This window comes from Phyllostomus hastatus, unplaced genomic scaffold, assembly GCF_019186645.2.
Source record: "Phyllostomus hastatus isolate PE091 unplaced genomic scaffold, TTU_PhHast_1.1 phas_scaffold_555, whole genome shotgun sequence".
NCBI classification, from domain to species: Eukaryota; Metazoa; Chordata; class Mammalia; order Chiroptera; family Phyllostomidae; genus Phyllostomus; species Phyllostomus hastatus.
In genome coordinates this window covers 5,651,778-5,674,472 of record NW_025334036.1, presented here as the reverse complement: position 1 = coordinate 5,674,472, position 22,695 = coordinate 5,651,778, and the positions used below count along the sequence as shown (strand labels likewise).

Here is a 22,695-nt window from a genome sequence, read left to right as displayed (position 1 = left end):
AACAGTCGCCACAGTCAGAAGAGGCACATCACCTCAGGGTCGAACAGATTTTGCTTCCTGGTGTACACTCCTGGCTTGATTGCTGAAGTCTTCAAAAGCTCGTCTGTCACGCAGGAGCAGTTGCAGCCTTCCTGACCTGCAGCAGCCTGTCTGCTAGCTCCCTGGTGCTCTAACCTGCAACACCCTCTCTGCTAGCTCCCTGGTGCTCTGAAATGTTGAAGGGATTGAGCAGGTGCCTTAATGCTCGTGGCTTAGTCCTATTCTCTAGAACCATCAAAAACAGTGCTAAAAAAGGGTTGTACTTGCAAGCCTAAAACTCCTTCCTCTCCGTGTCATCCTAGTCTGTGTTCTGAGCAAATTTAGAGTCAGAGTGGTTTCATGAATAGCTATAAGTGTCTTTCTGAGCCAGTGGCCCAACATCCCAAATGGTGGTATGAGGTCATTGGTGAGGGTTGGAGGAAGGGAACTCCCTCCTTTTCCTGCTTGAGGAGCAGACCTCCCACCCCGTGGCCTGCTGCTTTGGGGCAGCAGTCTGGGAATGCAGGACCCTGCACCATGCAGGGATAGGATGCAGGATTTCCGCCCCAGCCCAGTCTGCGAGCCGCTGTCACAGGGCCGACGTGGTGTCTGCTTATCTTGGTGAAGCAGCTGCGCCGAGCTGATTGCTCACACAGCAGCCGGTTCCATCTGTGGGTAGCCATGCCCAGAGAGAGCAAAGAGAAACCAACCACCACTGCTCGGTGGAAGTCAGCTCTCTGAGTAAAACTTCTTGCTGGGGGTGGAGGCCGAAGCTGAAACTGGAGTCAGAGTCGGTTTTACTCCTGAAGCCTTCCAAGGTCAGGGCGGTTCACTGTGACACTACCACCTGCTACCAGGTGTGGGCCGGGGACCCGCCTCCATGCTTGCCCCCAGGCTTTTGTAGGTAAGAACTAGCCCGTTTTCTTTTTGTTGTTTGATTGTGTTATTGCTAATTTTTGAAAATCCCTTTATGTGCAGTATGTGTTGAGGGTGTGGGGGTGGGTTGTGTAGACAATTGAACAAATAGAACGAGAAAAGAAGTTGCTGAGGAAATGGAGCAATGCAAACACGTTTGTCATTTTCCCCGATTAATCTTTTTTTAATCATTTATAATTACCACCCCCCACCCCACCTCCACCAACTGAGGGATTTAAGAAACCTGTGGTAGTATTTTTTGGTGATTTCAGTTTATTGTTTTGGTTGTTAGTGATAGAACTTTGTTGGCTGCTATCTCAGAATTTAAATGAGAAGGTCTCTGATTTTTAAAACAAGATACAACAACAAGTCTATTTTGGGGGCCCTGGCAGGTTGACATTTCAGAGGAATGGGCAGGGCTGTAAGCTGATGCCTGGCTGTGTTCCTCTCACTCGGGCACTGCGTCTTTGGCCACATGGGCTGGAATTAGTAATCAGGACTTAACCCGAGCAAGTGAGAACTGGATGAGCTTTGTGTCTCCAGTGCCCTGTGAGCAAAGGTGGACTCTAGGGAGAATGTCAGACTTTGATAGTTATTAGCACGTAAAGACAGTGAAGATGCTAAGAAATGGTTTTTTAAATTTCAAGGTTTTAGGAAGGAAACGAGATGAATGCCATTTCAGCCGTACTTCTGGATTTGGGGTTTGTTGATGTGTGTGGGCGGGCCTCTGGTCCTGCTGCCAAGAGGAGTCATGTGTGCCCAGGGCTCATGGTCCCGCAGCCAGTGGTGAAAATCTGTGCTTTCTTCAGAAAGTAGCCTGGATTGGGGAAAGTCCCTGGTCACATTGCCCTGGAGAAAAGCACCTGAGTGTGATCTCAGAGCAACAGGGTATTTTTCTAGGAAGTGTATATTCCATCATGAATATAACCATCCTGTTTTGTGAATGAAGAGACATGACTTTAATTGCTGGTTTGGAAGGAGCCCCGTGGCCCTGGCTTCTGCTTCTTTCTGTATGCTGCTGTAGACCAAGCCGGAGAGAAACTGGAATGGGCGAACACAGCCTGCAGTCAGAGAGAGGGCATGGGGCCCTTCACCCGTCGAGAGCATTGATCGCAGTGCCCTGGGCAGCTGGGTGTCAGTGCCCGAGGCAGGCCGGGCGCAGAGGCTGCCAGCACCCGCAGGTCTCGGTAATCACTGTTTACCACTGTGACTGGTTGCTGCTTGCCAAACATACGTATTATCAGTCGGTGGGTCTAGGATAGCAAGGTTGTGCCAAAAATCACATCCCCAAATAAACAAAATGAAACTCAAAACAATAAAAAAAAATACTCGGACTCACTTGGAATTATTTTCAGTCAAGGAATACTTCTAAGGGTATTACTTGGTCAGGGTATCCCTTGGTCAGATTTTCAAAATTCAGTCACATTTGTTAGGACAGATTTTGGTGCTTGGTTTCCTTGCCTGTTTTTAAAGTACTAGTGAGATTATATAAGAGCAAAGAAAGATAATGTTTGATTATAGAAATGTAACTTTGCTAAATCTAAGGTTGACCTAAGAGCATATGTCACAATGCGCTCTTAGAACAGAATCTTCACATAATTTATTCTTTGGTGAAAGCAACCTCTTTGCTTTTTGGTGGAGGTGACAGTTTTCTCTGCCAGAGCAGTGGCATTAATAACAGAAAAGTTTCCACATGGAAGTGAGACAATAGTTCCATTTGTAAGTGTATTATCAAGGTGAATTTGGCTGGTAAGTCACCAGTCCCCCTCTAAGAAATGCTAAAGCCTAAATTGGCTTCGGACATTATTTTATCACTTCCTTCCTGTATTTGCTTGACCATATGGTGGTCAGGTAACAAGAACCACTACTGTTTGGTCTGTGTTGAGTATAATTCTAAAGAAGACACGTAAAATTTTTTTCTTAAAAAAAAAAAAAGGAACTGCTAGTTTGTGGTTGTTGTGTCTTGGTTTGGGAAGAAACAAAAGTTAAAACAAAAAAATAACTTACTAGACTAGTTCAGTCTTACCATTGGCAGTTCTGTGTAGATGAATGTATGCAGTATTTTTTAAAGAAAGACTCGTCCTACAGCCTTTGGGTCATTCTCAGTGGTCCTTTCTTTCCTGTCCTGTGCAAAGGATGATGGTCAGAACGGACCACCCAGTTTCAACTGTTACTCTGTTACCTGCGAGCTTGTGACTGTGCTTTTCCCCGTGTAAGTCAGCACCACACTCAGATTTGTCATGAAAAGTCAGCAGCGAAAATGGAAGTTCAGCAGGCGTTGCACTGGACCTTCCCTTAGCTACAAGACCCGTAGGAAGGCTAGGGAAACCACACAACCATGTGATAAAGGTCAGAAATGATACCAGTTCCTGAAAGCAAAAGCATTATTTTTCCGTTTAGCCCCAAAGCAAAAACAAACAAAATGCACAAAACCTGGAGCATGTTGTATAAATAGGCACAGAGATCAATTTTTCATTTGTCCTTTGTAACCCCCGTGTTCTCTTCAGAAATGCCGGACACCAAAGCTGACGATGAAGTGGATTTTCTGAGGGACACCAGGGGGAGTTCGGTTTCTGAGGAGGTGGCTGTAGGCGACACGGCCGCTATGCCTGCAGTGGCCAGGCAAGGCCCGAAGACCCAGGCGGTAAGTGGCCTCAAGTCTGAGCCAGTGCAAACTGTGGTTAGTCTGGTCTGGTGCGTCTGATTTACGTCTTGTTTTTTTTCGTTTTGGGGATTTTTTTTCACAGTAGTATTTTCTCCCTTCTCTCTTGTTTTATTACATATAAACCTGGATGTGTTGTTACAGTTAAGCTTTCATAAACGGTGCGCACCACCGGGCAGGGTTCCATAGTGGGTCTCTCTGCAGGGATCCCTAGGAGATGGTAATGAGAGAGATGTTCCCTGTGATCACAAGACTTTCAGTTTGTCATCAAGTTTAATGTGTCACAAAATGAGAATTACCACCAAAGGGATCTCCTTTTTTTTTCTTTCTGTGGAAACTGACACCAGTACAAATGTGATTTTAACTTACAGTTCATCATTATCTGTATACAAGATGAAGTGTGTCCTATTTAATGATGGCAAAAATGCTTAGTAGTTTTTCTCCTAACAGCTTTATTGAGATGTAATTCACATACCATAAAATGCACCCTTCACGTGAAGCTTTTAATAGATTTACGGAGTCGTGCAGCTGTCATCACTGTCTAATTTTAGAAGATTACCGTCACCCCACAAAAGAAACCCCACCTTTATTACCAGTTCACTGCTCCTACTGCCCTAGCTCCTGGCGATCACTAATCTGTCTCCGTGGATTCGTCCATTATGGAACTGCGCATAAATGGAGTTTTACAGTATGTGGCTGTCTGTGACTGGTTTCTTTCACTTAGCATACTGTGTCCAGGGTCACCCGTGTTGTGACATTGATCAGTATTTCATTTCTTATTATTAACTAATATTCCATTGTATGGATATACCATATTGTACATTGGATTGTTTTTGGGCCATTGCGAATAATATTGCTTTGAATACTTGTATACAAGTTTGTACGGACATATGTTTTCATATACCTAGTAGTGGATTTCCTACATCATATGGTGATTCTGTATTTGATATTCAGTAAGTTTTAAAAACTGGTTTTCTTAAGTTTCTTGAAATTACTTTTATTCTCTTTTAAAGCAAGGAAACTTGTAGAGAAACATTTTCAGTTTTAGATTTCACACTGGTTAAAAATTAAAAAAAACTTTTAGAAGCTGAAAATCAATTTACTGGACTAAATCATATTGCCTCTCAAAAAATCAGTCTGCCTTGTCGAGACTAGATGATGGTGCACTGTTTTTGTTCTTCACAGGGCTAAGTGGTATATTTTCTTAAAGTTATACCTGTAGGTAAACAGCACTGTACCCTCCCAAACTGGTTCACGTATATGAGCTGTGATACCAGCCTCGTTTTATTGGAGTGCAGTGGCAGGGCGGTGCTACCTGCTGCGACCCACTCCTTGGTACAGATGTCACTCATGACTAATGTCTGGGTGGCTACTTGGAGAGCAAGCATTATTCAGACAAATGTTGCTTTTGCTGCTAGGGCAAGAAAAGTGAACACACCCTGCATGGGTACATGTGTCTTTGTTTCCAGAAGCCCCTAAAAAAAGAGAAGGAACAAACTCACATCCTTGAATTCAAGTGCTTCTGTTCTCAGCCCTCCACCTACACATGGCGGGGGTTAGTGTCACTGTGTACAGGCTGATGCTCAGCCTCCGACCCTTTGCTTTCTGAAGAGAGATACCTCTATCATAACTGCATCTGGTCTGTTACAAAGAAGAAAACAGAACTTTTTTTTTTTTTTTTTAAATAAAAAGTCCCTCATCTCTTCCCTGTTCTCTTTTTTCCTCTAGCTGTAGGCGTTGAGAGAGATAATACTCCTCTGGTCTGGTCGGTCAGCATGCCACACTTTATAGATAAAAGAATTAGACATTCAGAGAGTCACATGACTAGCTCCAGATGAGGCCCAGCTACAGTGAGAGCTCGGGGCTTGGTTTCCAGCCTAGGACTTACACAACAGGGCACATTTCCTCTGGACTGGCACCCGGGCTCTGAGAAGGGTGGCGATAGGTGAGAGCGTTGCAGCTTGTTGATGAGGGATAGCTGTGCCTCAGGCTTTGTGTCTGCTACCACTTCATACAGTTGGAGAAAGCAAATGTGGAGGAATTTTTAGTTCTTGACGATCGTCAGGTATAAATAGTGGAGATTTCTGTGTTCACGGGCGTGTAATGATGTGAAATCTGACCACTTACCCCTCCTGCCTGTTGCTTTCCCAGATTTGCCCTGTTGGCTCCGACTGAAAGGACACGGCATGGACACACGCTTTAGTTTCTTCCTGCATTCCACTTTCTCTCTCCTCCCCATGTAACTCTTCATGCGCCAGATTTGCTGTGTAGGTTTTCACTAGGTCAGGAGAGAGAAGTCCGCAAACTCTTTTTGTAAGGGGCAGAGCGTAAATATTTTAGGCTTTTGGGGACATATTCATACAGTCTCTGTTACAACTGGTCAACTTTGCTATTACAATGTGAAAGCAGCCAGAGGCTATAAGGAAATAAGAGTGTGATTGTGTCCCAAGAAAACTTTATTTGTAGACACTAAAATTTGGATTTCATATAACGTTCATGTGTTATGAAATGCTCTTTTTTGGATAACTTTTTTTTAGTCATTTAAGAATGTGAAATCTACTTTTAGGTTTTGTCATAGGCTGTACAAAAACAGACAGTGGGCCCCTGGCCGTAGGTGGTGGGCCCCTGGCCTAGAGGATACTGCGTGCACCAGTGGATGAAAAGAAAGAAAGCAGCAAGGAGACTTATTTTCTGAATTGTGTTACAGGTTTTGTAGTGGGGGCTCTAGTTACCAACTGTCAGTTAGGAGGCAGAGAGTTCCAGTTCTCTGTCTCTCCAAACTGGATTTTCAGCTCGGCCTCTCCAAAGTTCAGTGCCCTCATCTCTATTTATCTTCTGGCTTTAACCTCTGGAATCTGTGTGTGCAGCCGGAAGAGGGTTACTTGAGCTTGCGGTTGTAGCTGAGGGTGGAGTGGCGTTTGTATAATATTATTTAATCCAATCTTTCTGACACATGGCCAGTCCCTGTGTTGGCCTTGGGAATAGGCCAGTCGTTGCTTCATCGAATCATTGTTTCTCTGAGTCATCCTCTTCAAAGGTAAAATGGAAAGAATTTGTACATCTTACTGCCTTGCCGCTCTCTTGAAAACCTAAAACAGTGATGCATTTGTGACAATTTTCTAGTAGGCATAAATACAGAATCTTATATTCTTTTAGGAGTCTTCCTGCTTGTTAACCTTCTCTAAACATATTGTCAGCGTGTAGGGACCTCTGTTGAGTGTGGCATACCTAAATATTTAAAGAAAAACACATTTGGGTTCCTGTTTTCTTTAGTCCAGCAGTCTGACATCTGTCGCACAAACTGAGGAGTGGTTTCTCATTCCTTAACTACTTGCTGTGTTGTGCTGTAAATAAGCCCTAACTTTAGAGGTTAATAATGCTTAAAATCATGATGGATGAAGGAGTTAGGCAATGTCGGGATTAATGCTTGCTTATATTTTCAGAGAAAACACCCTTATGCATTCACTGCTGCAGGTTTCTCCATAGAGGGTGGATGGTCCTAACAGATATTTCTTCACTAGGTTGAAAGTTGTTCAGAGTTTAGGAGTCCAGATTATTTAGTTCACACACAATATGGTCCATTCCCATTAGTCATTCTATCAGTGTTTTATGGTTGTGGTTTGTTATTAAGTATTGCCAAAAGGTTAATATTAAGTTACAATTTTATATTCAACATTATCCCCTCTTACACACATCACTGGTTTCAAGATTCTCAGATTGCCTCTGTTACCTTCTTTTTAACCCCTCAATGAGTTAATATGTGTCAAGCACTTAGAACAGAGCTTGGCACGCATTAAGTACAGCTTAGCATTATTATTATTAATTAGTGTCATAACTCAGATTCCAGTATTATTTTCAGTCATTTAAGTAACCAGTGGCATATAGTGGCTCCTAAAACAATCAAGACTCAGTTTCTGCTTCTTGAACATTATTATTTTTTAAAATATTTTATTTTTAAAGATTTCATGTGTTTATTTTTAGAGGGGAGAAGGGAAGGGGGGGAGAGATCATTGTGTGGTTTCCCTTTGTGCGCCCCCTACTGGGGACCTGGCCTGTAACTCAGGCATGTGCCCTGACAGGGAATTGAAGGGGCAACCCTTTGGTTTGCATGCCGGCGCTCAATCCACTGAGCCACACCAGCCAGGGCTGCTGAACATTATTATAAAAGCTTCAGGAATAGCATCAGACCTTAACTTAAGATGGGATACTTGAGGCTTGTTTTACCCCTGAGACATTTAGAATTTCAGTGAACCTTGAAGATTATCTAAAGTTCAGCATCTTTACTTTAAAATAGAAAAGTGAATGCAGCATGGTTAAAAGACTTGCCTCATTTCTCTAGTTAACTCTGTAACTAGACTAGAACCCCACTTCTATGTCAGTAATGTTTCCACTGTATGTACTATGGTTTCAAGAACAGTCAAGATTCCCAAGGTTACAACACTTCTGGGGAATCCAGGTCACTTGGATGGGTTTCAGCATTTTAAACAAATACCCCTGGTCGATGCTTATACACACCAAGATTCTAAAGCCATTACATTACCCTCTGATGCACTGATATTTGGAGAAATTCCATTGGCCATTTTGACCAAAGCTACTTCACTAAAATAAGTCTCATGTTCTTATTATAACCTATTTACCTTCAGCGAAATACCACCAAGATGGTATTTGTCTACAGAGTTTGTTTTTGGTACAGAAATGACTGATGTTCCAGATCTGCCTTTTATTTTCTAAAGAATGATATGACTACGTATAGAGATGACATTGAATCCTTTAGTCTTGAAGAGAAGCCTTTGTAGATCATTCACCTTAGTGATATGCTCCGTGGTGGCCAGGAACGAATTCTGACTCCTATCTCCCTGCCCCACGCTGCAGACCAGCATGCTCTGTGTCCTGCGTGAATCAGAACTTCAGTATGTGGCCAAGTTCATTAGAGGGAACTTGCCTCCCTGGGTTATCAGTTCATTGAGCTCTGCAGTAATTTCTTTTCCAAATGCCTGTTGCATAAGCTTATTAGCCATGTGGAATAGTTAATTACACAAGGCAGTTGATCTTGTCAGGGTGCCCAGGGTCCTAGCCACCAAATACACAGGAGCAAATATGTTCAAGCTCAACTCTAATATCCCATATGTTGAGTGAGTATTAGGTTACTGGGAAAATCTACTCTTCATTTAAGAAAGCATGCTCTTCAGTCAAAAATCCTGCTTCCCTTTCAAATAGCTACTCAGCCAAATAAAGTAATTGAACTTCTATTCTTAATTATTTTCACAACAATATTAATATTTGTCTCCTCAAGGTTGTGGAAAATGCAGGGTTGGACAATTTCTAGTTATTATCTTCTTCTTAAATCTCTCTACACTTTTATTATTTTTACGGGAACATTATGTTTCCTTTCTCTTGTCTCAAGGGGGCGAGCTTGCATTTCCATCCCTAGAGCAAGAGTCTGGATAAAAGCTTTTGTTCTGTGCGGCTCTTCCCGCTCAGCTGCCAGGGGGGAATGGGGCAGCTTGCACTGCTGTTCAAAACAGCTTACACGCCCTACCCTCTTATTTAACAGTTTTCAGGGTGGTTGTTTTTTTTTTTAAGTCCTTTTGAAAATGTCCTTGCTATCATATTTACGTGCATAGTTTTGTGGTGTATGTGTCACCTAGGAAAAGGCGAATGGCCCTCTCTGTGAGTTGCCAGTAAGACTCTCCCTAATTATCTGTTTGGCGTCCAAAGCTAGAGCTAGCTCAACCACAGGGAAACTTCCTCCTCAGCTTTTTCATACCAGTTTTTTGGAGATATTCTTTCTTGATGTCTCCTCTGAAATGGAGTTTCCAGAAAATTTCTGCACATGCTCTTCTAGAGTAGATCGTTGCAAAACAGGAATGTCTCAAAGAAGAAGACCAGACCAAAAAGCCACAAGGAGAAAGACTATAACCTTAGTGTAAAAATATCTGTAGGTAATATACGTAAGGGTGTAATTTAATCTTCTGGCTATATATTTTTAAGTGACCTTGAGCTATTTAATTTCTCTAGTTGGCCTATACTTACTTCTTTGATAGCGGCTAGGTAATTTCTAAAGTTCCTTGTAGATCTTAAGTGTTGATCAGTGTATGATTCTAAAATGATTGGAATAAATTCATAAATGTTGGGGTGTATATTTTATTTATGTATTGGACCAAAAGGACAATTAGGAGAGGGACTTTTTGAAATTCTACTTTCTTTAGCAGCCAAATTCTTAACTAATCACTTTGTAATGAATATTTTCCAAGGTGTTTTTTTCCTGGAGTCTTAAAATAAATTGTGTTAATGCTCCACTTTTTTCTTTCAAAAAACTGCTTCGTTGTAGGTCATAGGTTCATTTTGGAGGGGCATATGTATCTTTTTTCCCTCCTTTTGGGACAAAAGAACCAAATCTGATTCTTATCACTCTTTCCACCCGTTTTTTTGGCACTACTCATTTCACCTTTGTTCTTTTTTTTTTTAATACAATTTATTTAAAAAAACACAAAAATCAGTTCAGCCATTTTTCTTCCCCCACCTCTGCCTGTGACAACCACCGGTTCTCTGTATCTGTGAGTTTGATGTATATGTACAACACAGAGACACACATACACAGTGTTTATCAATTGTCTGACTTGTTCCATGTAGCATAATGCCCTTGAGGTCCGTCCAAGTTGTTGCAAATGGGAAGATCTTTCTTTTTTGTGGTTCAGCAATATTCCTGAGTGTGTATCCATCAATATATAGGGTGTGGCTAAAAGTAGGTTTACAGTTGTGAATATACAAAACACAGAATTATTTTTGTATTACTAAATTATTTATTAAAACTGTGTTATTTTCCATATGAACAGCTGTAAACCTGCTTTTGCCTCCCCCCATATAGATATGTCTACATATCTTTGTACATCACAGTTTCTTGTATCCTTTCATCCATCGATGGACACTTAGGTTGTTCCCATATCTTGACTGTTGTAAATAATGCTGCAGTGAACATGGGGGTGCGTATACCTTTTTGAGTTAGTGTTTTTTTGTTTTGTTTTTGTTTTTGTTTTTCGGTTAAATGCCCAGAAATGGAATTGCTGGGTGATAATGGTCATTCTGTTTTTAATTTTGGGGGGAAACTCCATACTGTTTCCCATAGTGGCTGCACCAATTTACATTCCCACCGACAGTGCACAAGGGTTTCCTTTTCTCCATGTCCTCGCCAACACTTGTTATTTCTAGTCTTTTTGACAGTAGCCGTTCTAACAGGCGTGAGGTAATATCTCATTGTGGTTTTGAATTGCATTTCCCTGATGAATGCAATATATTAATGATGCTCTATATTAATGATATAGAGCATCTTTTCATGTACCTATTGACCATTTATGTCTTCTTCGGAAAAATCTTTATTTACATCTTTTGCTTATTTTTTAATCAGACTGTTTGGGGCTGTTTGTTGTTGTTACTGAGTTTTATGAGTGCTTCATATGTGTTGGATATTAGCCCCTGATCAGGGATATGCTTTGCAGTTATTCTCTCCAGTTCATATTCTTGATGGTTTTCCTTGCTTTGCAGAAGCAGCTTTTTAGTTCGATGTAGTCCCTCTTGTTTATTTTTGCTTTTGTTGCTTTGCATTTGGTGTCAGATTAAAAATTGTCAAGACCTATGTCAAGGAGCTTACTGCCTCTGTTTTCTTCTAGGAGTTTTATAGTTTCAGGTTTTATGTTCAAGTCTTTAACCCATTTTGAGTTAATTTTTGTATATGGTGTAAAATAGTGGTACAGTTTAATTCTTTTGCATGTGGCCGTTTACTTTTACCAGCACCATTTATTGAAGAGACCACCCTTTCCTCATTGCATGTTCTTGGCTCCTTTGTCATAAATTAATTGGTCATGTATGCATGGACTTTGGTCTTTCTATTCTGTTCCATTCATGTCTGTGTTTATTTTCATGCCAGTACCACACTGTTTTAATTACTATATCTTTGTAATATAGTTTGGAATTGGAGTGTAATAGCTCCAGCCTTGTTCTTTTTTCCTCAAGATTGCTTGCTTTTTAGGGTATTTGAGATCTTTTATCGTTCCATACAAATTTTAGGGTTTTTTTTTTTTTTGGTTCTATTTCTGAGAAATATGCCATTGGTATTTTGATGGAGATTGCATTGAATCTCTATGCTGCTTTGGGCAGTATGGACTTTTTAAACAACATTAATTTTTTTCCAACTCATGACCACAGAACAGCTTTCAATTTCTGTCATTAATATCTTATACTTTCCAATATGGAAGGCTTTCCCTTCCTTGATTAAATTTATTCCTAAGTATTTTATTCTTTTTGATGCAGTTGTAAATGGAGTTGTTTTCTTAATTTCTCTTTCTAATGGTTTATTAGTGTATATGAATGCAATACATATTTGAGTATTGGTTTTATCTTAAAACTTTATTCAAATGGTTTTTTGATGGTGTCTTTCATGACCATTTTACTTCTTCCTTTCTAATACAGATTTTTTTTTTTTTTTTTTTTTGCCTAATTGCTCTGGCTAGGACTTTCAATACCATGTTAAATAAAACTGGTGAGAGTAGGCATCCTTGCTTTGTTCCTGAACTTAGAGGAAAAACTGAGGTTTTTATCACTGAGTGCGATGTTAGCTGTAGGCTCATCATATATGGCCTTTATTATGTTGAGATACATTTCCTCTTTACCCACTTTGTGAATTCTTATCCTAAGTGGTTGAATTTTTTATCATTCTTATCTCATTATACTGACAGCCAGAGATAGAAATGAGGCATAATAAAAACGTGGAGTCCAGTAAACCAAGGTTTTAATCTCAATTCTGCCAATTGACCTGCCATTTGGAACTGTTTGTTGGATCAGTTTTCTCATCTGTAAATTCAGGATAATGATGTCTGCTTCAAAGGTTGCTTGTACTAGCATTGGTATACTGTCTGGCACATAACAAGCATTTTATATGTATTAGGTGTGATTCTGATCTCATTTTAAATTAACTCAGAATTATCAGGCCCCCTCTTAAGGGTCTATGGATGAATGGTTTTCGATAGGCGATGGTTAAAATAATCTGGAAAGAAATTAACCATCTGTAGCAGGTCACGCTGGTACTCATGGAAGTTGCCATGTCCCTTTCTGTTTATTCTGAAGGTGCCTCAGCTGCAGGCCTTGAGATTGGACCAGGGCCTGGACCCATCTGGAAGAGGGTGCATAAGAGGAAGCACCAGCCCTCCGTATGAGGTGTAACCACTTTGTGGGCATCAGGGCATTTGTTCTAAGAGTCTGAGGAGTGTTTTCTCTGAATCCACCCTGTGAGGCCAGGGATTGTGGGAGCTTCAGACTGACTCATCAGCAGGGGACAGAGCACACGTACATCCATGCATGAGTTCCTTACTTTAAACACTCACAACAAAGATTCCAAAACAAAGTAGACTGTTAGAATGCATTCCCTGCCTGTGGAAGTTACTGTTGTGCATTTCCAAAAGTAAACCGAGCCTTTACTTTTTCAGACGTATACTGGTTTGTGTGTGGAACATTGTAGTAGAAACTGGGAATGTCGTGAAAGGCAAAGTGACTAAAGTATACCCTTAAAGGTCTTTTCTGTCGAGAGAGACAAAGTACTGAGCCAGGAGTTGACACCGGTGTTCTCTTTACTGTTGACTTTTGGTGGCATCGCACCATCAGGCCTTGGTGGATGACTAAATGTTGCACTCAAGGGATTTTTCCCTGGTGATAGCATTGCTGGCCTTAAAAGAGGAAGCTGATCTTTTTATTCCAGTTCCAGAAACTGATGCGTGTGTCATGACTGTGTTGCCATGGAGCAGCTCCCGGCCTGGTCACCATCACACACACAGCACAATAGGCTGTGTTCCTTCCTAGGAGTCATTAGGTCTCCCTAATGGGATGGGCTGAGGGAGGAAAACAGAGCTCTGGCCCTCCTCCCTCACAGCGCTGAAACCTGGTGCTGTGTCTGCTTCACATCAGGCTCGGTGGATTGTTTTTCCCCGTGTCTGAGACTGTTCTTTCCTCCTTGACTCAGAAAAAGGACTTAAATCCTGGCTTTCCTGGCATGGAACTTTAATGCAATTGCTGTCCCAGCTAAATGTATTAAAGGAGTGCCTGAAGCTGTGAGAAGAAATACTGTTTAAAGATTGGCGTATAATGTAAGGTGCACAGTGCTCTCAGGTCTGCTTTTTAAGTCAAAAGACTGTATCCTGTAGACTTTGAGAAACAGTCTGCCCCTGGCACACCCCTCTCCAGCCCTCATAATCCCTTAGGCTTCTGTGAAAAAGCCTAGGAGGTGCTGGTCCGTGGTGAGTTCAGATGATTGGCATCTACTGCTTAGTGTCACAGGTACACAGCCATCTGTACCTGCTCACAGTCCCTGGAAGAGAGGAAGGGGTGCAAGCTCATCAGTGCTTAATAATGCTGTATTTTCTTATCTGTTTTATTCCTGTTAGGGGCAGTGTCTGCACTGTCCTGTGTCCGTTCCTTGGCAAGGCTCTCTGGGAAGGAGTGGGGTTAAACAGAAAGCGAAGTAATGCATGCCCTTTAAGACTATGATCTCTGAATCAACCTTATGTTCTTTAAAGCTTAGACTTACTCTGTGTGTTATCTAATACCAGCCGTTTATTAGTGGATATACATGTAGTTTCCCTGATGATGTGAGAAGTTGCCTCAATTCTTCCTTCTTAAAGCTCTAGGTAGTGGGAGCTTGGAGCAGGAAGGAGGGAGGTACCAGAAAGAACAGGGAAGTTGTCGGGGTTAGGGAAGCAGTGGGTAACTAAAAATAAGTCTCTGCACAGCATCTGCAAGTCACCAAGTTGTGAAAGCATAAAAGACCACAGCTGTGATAGACCCAAGTTGTCTGATTCTTCTTCCAGCAGTTGTTCATTTAAGGCTTTGCACCTTACTGCCCAGCACAGAGTGGGGAAGATGGGACTGTTCGTAAAATGAGATCTTAATAAAGGGAGAAAGGGCTACTTGACTCTTCTTCCTATGAAAAGGATTTTATTATATAACTCATTTAGTACAATACAGGGAGATAGTTATACAAATCTCTGTATAAGTGAAAACGTAGAAATTGTCAAATATTTTAAAAAGCAAAGCTCTTGCTTTTAAATATACATATTACTCAGGAAGTTTCCACAGCCGCTGCTAGGCGGAGGCACTGCTAGACCATTGTTGATGTAAAAGACAGGCCTTTCAATATTGGCATTTATTTTCATAAAATGAACGGCCCTTTAGGAAGTTCTTTTTTATAAACAAACAGTAATTAAAACATTTGACAAGTGCATGCCATTTATTTGTACAATTTAACAAGTCAAGCTTGTAAAAGAAACATATTATTCCTCCCTGCCCAAAGCAAATAAACTCTGATGACCACAAGGAGTAGCTGAGCTGAGAGAGACCTTCACTGTGATAGGGAAATAGAAAGTGTACGAAGTCTTCTACCATCTTTTCAACTTCCATTCCTGCGGCCTGTGAGTCTCCATATTAGCTGCCCCAGGAGGAAGCCTCCTTATCATGAGATGAGAGCATGTCCTCTCCATGGAGCCTTGGAACGTGCGAATCCTCGGGGAATGGCAGAGTGTTCAGGTAGTTGAAGGTAAAACCTTAAGTGCTGGAGCTGCGACTTGGAAATCTGTGCTGTGGAATATTTCTGAAATATCTATGTGCTTGGCTGGCTTATTAAACACTGAACAAATTGTTTCCTCCACTGGGTGTGTGAGAAGTGTCGTGGTGGCCATCACTGACTGCTATTTAATGGAGATGAGCATCGGTGGACACCAGTCCTACTAGTAGCACAGGAACTTGGATTAAAGAATCCCTCAGGTCAGCTTACCTGTTGGTCATTTGCCCGAGCCTCTCAAAAATGGAATGGGACATACTCAGCCTTCTGGTCTCTTAGGAAGTGCCTTTCAGCTAAGTTCATTTGCACAGAGATTGTGGAAAAAGTCTTTTCTTAAAGAATTTTATTCATTCTCTCCTCAGAAAACTATCTTCGCTTTCATTCCTGCTATAGTTACTCTTAATTCATCAGCCTCATTCAAACCATTATGAAATCGTTTGGGCCCCACTTCACGTGTAAGTAAAAGCACTGGCTTTCATCACTCCAGTCTCTCAGTTGAGAGAGCCTTCATCCCAGGTCCAGTTGCCGCCTTCTCCCCACTCCCAGATTTTTCCTGTCATATTTAACATGCTTGCCTCCTTAAACTGTGATGTGAAGGGTCCGTGCCCTCATCTTCTCTAACCTGAATTCATTGGTGCCCTCACCAGTAATCTCTTTCTACCTAACAACCCAGCAGTTCTCACATTTTTTGGTCTCCAGATCCCTTTATACTTTTAAAGTTTTTAGGAACTCCAGAGAACTTTTGTTTATGTGGATCATATCTACAAGTATGTACCACCAGTAGAAATGAAAACTGAGACATTGAAAAAACCTTAACTCATCTATAAAAACAATAATAAACCCATTGCTTGTTACTATAAAGAGCATCTTTTATGAACAATTACTTTTTTACAACAAAATTAGAAGAGTGGCATTGTTTTAGTTTAACTTCTGTCTTAATAGAAATCAGATTCTTAAAGCTTTATGGAGTCAACCTGTTGCATTTGTTTTGGCTGAAGTATGTGAAGAAAATCCAGCCTAATACAGATATATGCTTGGAAAAAGGAAGAATATTGTAATAGTGTTCTATTGTGATGATTGTGATAATTGTGATGTTTCAATACTAGATCAGAATCCACAAATGGTAGGCTCTTAAAAGTTACTTGCAATGTGGAATCTGAAAGCATGGAACTTTTTATACTCTGGTACACTGAAGTCCATGGGTCTGTCTTGTACTTTGAATGGATCTTTCATCTATGCATGATTTTCTAACATCATTTGTCAGTCACTTAGGAAATATTGATGTGTTGAGTAACCCAACTCTTCCAAATGTTGAATTTTTTAAATTCTGCAAATATCAGAAAATCTCATTTGTTAATATCACCACCAGTCTAGTCAGAAATATCTTTATTGTATTGGTAAATGGGCACGTTCACAGTGGCAAATACAAGTTTTCCAAAATTCTCATTTTCACTTGAAAGTCTAAATTTTACCATCAGTGAGAAATACTGCCAGTTGTTTATCTTAAAAGACAGGTTCACTTTGTTCATTTTTAAGAAAATACACCAGTTTTGAATAAGCAACGTTTGCTAGTCCCTCCTCCTTTCAAGTTAAAATGTTCCATGAAAAAGTGGCTGACTCACCTTACAACTTAAAACACTTGCTCAAGTGATTTTCCTCAAGGAAACTATCATACCTTGTGTGCAGAAGTATTTTATCACTACTTCCCCCTTGTCACACAGAATATTAAAAAGATGTCTACCTAAAGGTTGAAATGTCATAAAGTTCACCTTCACAGCTTCATCAAGGACATTCTATGTGGAGATGTTTCTGTTTCCAACTGTGAGTGTACGACAGTGAGGAATATGCCTACTAGTTCCCTTTGCTAATATTTGATTCATGCTGAGGCCCGAGAGTGCAGAAGTCGAAACAGCACAAAGGGCGAATAACATCTTAGCATTACTGTCAAAATAGTTGTGACCCCACATGTGCCCTGAGAAGGTCTCTGGGACCCCATGGTTCTACAGACCATACCTTGAGAAGGACCGCTTTACCTCAGGTTACAGATTCTTGATGAAAGCAAATGAAATAGCTCTTCAGTTTTTAAACTTGGTGATGTGGATGCATGGACTTTACAGTCTGGCTTCCGAGGTTGCATGTACGGCCTCACCAGCTATGCTGTTCCAGGCTATAGTCCAGCTGCCACCCTCACCAGACTCCTTGTTTCCGTTCAGATCCATTGCTGCACTAGCTCATTGGTCCTTTCTGCCTGAAATGCATCCTGGGAGCCTACCTGGGCATTCTTTCATTCTTCAAGACCCTTTGCAGGTGTGCTGCTCCATCCTATGCTGTGCCCTTCGCTCACTCAGCCTCCTGTGTGCTCTTCTCCTTGTCCACACTGGAGTACAGAGCGTGGCACCATGGCGTGAACCATGTGTCCTGCGCACAGGGGACTCTGCTGCCTTCGCCTTGTTTTCATGCACTGGGACCAGCCACACTATCTCACACGTGATGGGCACTTACAATGTTGGATGCGTGGCGAGTATCATGAGAGCAAAAGAACATAGGAAGAACTTCAAGACTGATTTCTAGTTAGCTGACAGTTTTCTGTGATACTTCAGTAGTCTTCACATGAGGTTATAACTATACTCTTCAGAGTAGAATGACCTTATAGAACCAACACAAACTGTCATATTTAAAAAAAGCATTCCGGGTAGGCAGAGAAGTTCTTCCACTTGTTGGTTAATTTCTGCTATTCCTGTTTATTGATAAGGTCTGACTTCTCACGTCATTTGTTTGTAGTGAGCAGAGTAGGTAAATCCCCTTTTTCTCTAGTCCTTATCTCTGTATAAGAAAACCCACAGGTTATTTAAAGTTATGAATAAAGGAGCTTCTGAATCTAGATGGCCTGCACTAGTTAGATCTAGTCCTGAGATGTATTGCCTTACCTGAAGGATTCTTTTCAGACTGAGATGGCTATCTGTGCATTCACACAGGAGCCACTTGTTGAAGGCTAAGGCCAAGAACCTGTAGGAAATCCAAAGAAATAGGAGATGCCTTGCTCCAAGAGTCTCGTACAACAGATACCCAGATAAAGGGCGGTCAGTGGATGTGCTACGTGTCATCGGAGTGCTGAGGGCAGGATCAAGGACACGGAGGCAGCCAGGTGTGGAGTGTAGACCGAACACAACAGTTTGACTCGTGTAGACCGCAGTAGAGCAGTCTCAGAAGGAGAGGTGAGGGAAGAGACCACGAAGAGGCTGTCGTGGAGCTGGGAGTCTCCCAGAGTCACGTGTGAGGGCCAGAGAAATACTCTTTATCCCAGTGGGTCGTACTGGGATTCCAGCCTTCTGGGTGGGGATAGTTCAGGACACTGGAAGTTCAGTTCAAATTAGGCACTTGGGGATTGGCCAGGAAAAAAATCTATAAATATATCTGTCTTATATTACTTCTTTCCCTTTGCCTCAGATGAAGAGGCTTTTTTCTTCTTTTTCCCAAGGCTGACTCTTCGGTCTGCGTTCCCAGTCCTGTTGACCTTTATAAAGTACTGCTCCATGAAACGGTTTGGCTCTCGGGTGCTCAGTAGCTCCTGTAGTCTTTGCTTCTGGGGATGCTCCCTACCTTCTGCGCTTACAGAGAAAGAGAACTTAATTTTTCTCTCTTTCTGCCTCATCATCGTCTCAATAGAAAATATTGTCAGAGGAAACATAGTGATTTCGTGTTGAAGCAAAGCTGTTTTATTCTTTCAGCTGGAACTTAAGTCACAATTTCAGTGACATTGTTTTATCTCATGTACCCTTATAAGCTGATTTAAATATTTCTCTTTTTAAGTAAGGCAGACATGTAATGGTGATAATAAAAAAAAATAGGGTAACCACACTTGCAGGACTTAATGTAGGCTCTATCCAAAATACTTTGCATGTAATAACTCATTTATTCCTCATAACATTCTTTTACCCTTTGCCTCTAGTATTTTTGTTCCCATCTTACAGGCAAGAAATGAAGGAACAGAAAGGTTATGTAACTTGCCTAAGGCAGACTGGCTCCAAAGTCCCTCCTCTTAACTGCTGGGCTAGTAAACAGAGTCCCTGTACAGTCAGTCATCCCTGCATGTGACATGCCCTTTGGGGACATCTTCCTGGTATGTGTTCAAGTAAAGGGGCATTTCTCCTTCCCCGCTCCCTTGTCTTCCACTTATTTTTTTTTGGCAACAACTCTTCCAAAACAAATTTCGACATTTAACCTCAGGTAAACACAGTTGTGTTGTACTTCCTTAAAAAATTTTTAGACCATCAGATTGAATAAAATGATTGGATTTGAATTTAGTATTCATGAGTGAAGTGATCAAATAAAGTTCCAAATAGTGGTCTCTAAATGAACAAAACCAGCCCTGGCTTGTGTGGCTCAATGGATTGAGAGCCGGTCTGCAAACCAAAGGGTTGCTGGTTCAATTCCCAGGCAGGGCACATGCCTGGGTAGTGGGCCAGGTCCCCAGTTGGCGTGTGAGAGGCAAATATGCAATGATGTTTCTCTTCCTCTCTTTCTCCCTCTCTTCTCCTCTCTCTAAAAATAAATGAATAAAATCTTTTAAAAAATAAGTGAACAAAGCCAGATTTAACTTTTTGGGGATACATGAATGTCAACATTGAACTGGAGGTAGTGTTTTAAAAATTGGGTTTTGTTGTTGTTGTTGTTTTCACAAATTTTTCTCTGTTCCTTTGCCTTGTCTTTTGTACAGTTGATAAACAGAGTAAGTTGTCCTCTGCCTTTCTTGGAAGGCATGACTGTACAGTGGTGTGTGTTCGCCTAGAGGATGAGGGAAATTGTCCATGGGAAACTGAGTCATTTTTTGGCTTGTCTGACTGTGCTTAGAGCTATTCTTTTTGCCATGAAGTCAAAAATAACAAGAATAAGTGAAGTAATTTCCTAAAGTAATATATTTTTATTTTATACGGGATTTCCCTTAGGACAGGGTTATTTTGAAAGTGAGTTTTCATGTCTAGCCAGGACCTCTAGCCTTTAAATTTAGAAACCCTTTTTAGGCTACTTGCCTTTTGTATATATTAACACTGACAAAATTTTCTCTCCTTGTTCAGTTAACTGTATCTGGTCAGGGTTATGATTGATTGTAAATGAGTATATATAATCAGCTAGTCATCTAAAACACCATGGGGTGTGTGGGGCACTCTGCGAGAGAAATGGGAGGAGTGCCTGTTGCCCTCTCCTTGGAGTCTGACCAGTGCTCAGCACCAAGGGACAACACAGTGTGAACGTGTCCCTGGACACAGAAGCAGTTAAAAAACTGAAATCTCAGTTAATGAAATGCTGACAAAAAAGCCGAGTGTGTTTAATGACATACTTTCTAGCTATACTTTCTCAAATTAAGAACCACTTGTCATTTGTATTGAAAAAATAACATCCCTTTCTATCCTTTGACATTTGTATAAAATCAAATATAAGAATACTGATGATGTGAGTAATGAATTCTAAGTTTTCTTTCCTTAAATTTTAACTTACATTTTCTCCGTGATAGCTTTATTTTATTTTATTTTTTTTAAGTTTGGGAAATTCTCAAGTGGCAAAATAAAACGTGTGGTGGAAAGATAGATTTACAAAACTGAAGGTAGTACACACTGGTTTCATGAGTTGTGTGACCTTGCACAGCTGACGTAAACTCTGTGCCTTTCCCTCTTGCAGAGAGCAGTGTTCACCTTACAGCTTTTCGTGGGGAGTAAATGAAATTGTACATGTGGGGGCACCTTACAAACAGGAAGAACTCGCAAATGGTGTTTTTGATAAATCTTGCCCCTGAAGACCTTTACTGGACATTAAACAGTCCTGTCACTACTTTTTCTACTGAAACAATGCTTCTGCTGTCTCCCTTTCTTCTCTCCTCCCTCCTGTTCCACCAAGCTGTTGGTAATTTTACTAAAGTTTATTAACATTTGTGGGCTTGTTCCATGAGATTTGTTTCCTGTAAGGAGCACAAGTTTGGGAAGAGACCTTTTCAAAGCTTTGTGGTTTTTTCCCCTGTATTCTTCCATCTTATTTTTATTTTTTTTTGCCATTGTTAGCTCCCAGTTAAATTTTCTTAAGGTTTCTTCTTGCAAAGGCAATGAAGGGATAAAGAGTGGAGTTGCTTGCTGCTGTCTACTGCTGATTTGACAAGAGCTGCTGGTTGCTCACCCCTTAGGTCTTCCTCTTCTCCTTTAACTCTTTTAACCTCCTCGGGGCCTCCAAATCTGTGAGTCAACGAAATGTCAGGACCAGTAGTGCTTGAACACCTGCGCCAAAATTAAAAAGGAAACCCTGATGGAAACAGTGCCTTTTCAGTCATTGTAAATAACTTTCTTCTTTCTCCTCTCAAGGACTCCAACATCATATCTGAAGCTTTTTTTTTTTTTTTTTCCATCTGCATCACGCATTTTGTTACTCTAAGCAGACTGGAGTTGCTCAAGTAGAAGCTAGTGTTTCACCTATATTCTAGTCAATTTGGCAACAAAATGTGTAACTCAGGGTGACTCACAATTCTTCAATTAGTGAAATCATGGATTAAGGAAGATTGTCCACTGGGGTAGACCTTTCCTTCTCATTTCATGTGAAAAGTGGAAATGGCAGATATTACTATGTAAGAATTATACTGCATGTTTCTACACCAGGTTTTGAGCAAATTCTCAATTCCTTTTTTCTTCTTCTTCTGAATCTACCTGCATCCTATGAGCTGTACGGCAGGTAGTAAAGATTTCTTAGTCACAGACCGGTGGTATCAGATCAAGAAGGAATTTCAGGTATGATCCAGTGTCCATACCCTGTAATTTTTCAGTTTCGGAAACCTAACTCCAGAGGGTCAAAGTAATTATCCCAGGTTACTAGGTAGATAGCGGCACACCCAGGAATGGAAAGAATCCCTGATTTTCACCCTACTACCAGGTGTTCCCTGCAGAGACTAAATTAATCAGTGGTGAGTCACTTCACCAATGCCCAGTCACGCGGCTGCTGTTTGGTGTCCCGGCCTTGAGTGTTCTGTGGAGATCTTCAGCATACCCACTAGGTGGCGTCCTAACTCAGAAACTGTGCCCTGGGACTTCGGGCAGAGTTCCGCCCTAACTGGAACAAAAGGAGCCAAACAGAAGCGACCTGTAAGAATGTTAAATAATTTGGGTCAGGTGGTAGGTCTTGTAATCAGATAAACCAAGAGAAAATTTAATTCATGAGCAGAAATGCTATAGTTCAATTATAATGCACACATATTTGTGTACTTCATTTTCTGGAATTTTAAGAACATATGTTGGGCCTGTGGTATGAACAGACTAGAAGCACTGGTTGCTTCTGTTTAGAATTTGGGACCCCTTGTTGTGGATGGAGAGTGGATGGAGGACACGGAGAGAAGGAAGATGCAATTAATTTCCTAAATAACTGTTATTGTAAGTAACATATGTTACATATATATACACATATACATACATACATATATATATTTTTTAATACAAGTTCCCCAAATTAAGGGAAAGAGGAAACA

General features: G+C 41.0%; 1 protein-coding gene across 11 annotated transcripts in view; it reads left to right on the top strand.

The window, feature by feature from the left end:
• The window catches only part of AKAP13 (A-kinase anchoring protein 13), a 226,593-nt gene that overhangs the window by 119,087 nt on the left and 84,811 nt on the right, over nt 1-22,695 (top strand). For all 11 annotated transcript variants that reach the window (XM_045824926.1, XM_045824935.1, XM_045824932.1 and 8 more), the window contains exon 8: nt 3,441-3,577. In XM_045824926.1, the coding sequence (XP_045680882.1) occupies nt 3,441-3,577 (137 nt within the window). The remainder of the gene's footprint in view (nt 1-3,440; nt 3,578-22,695) is intronic.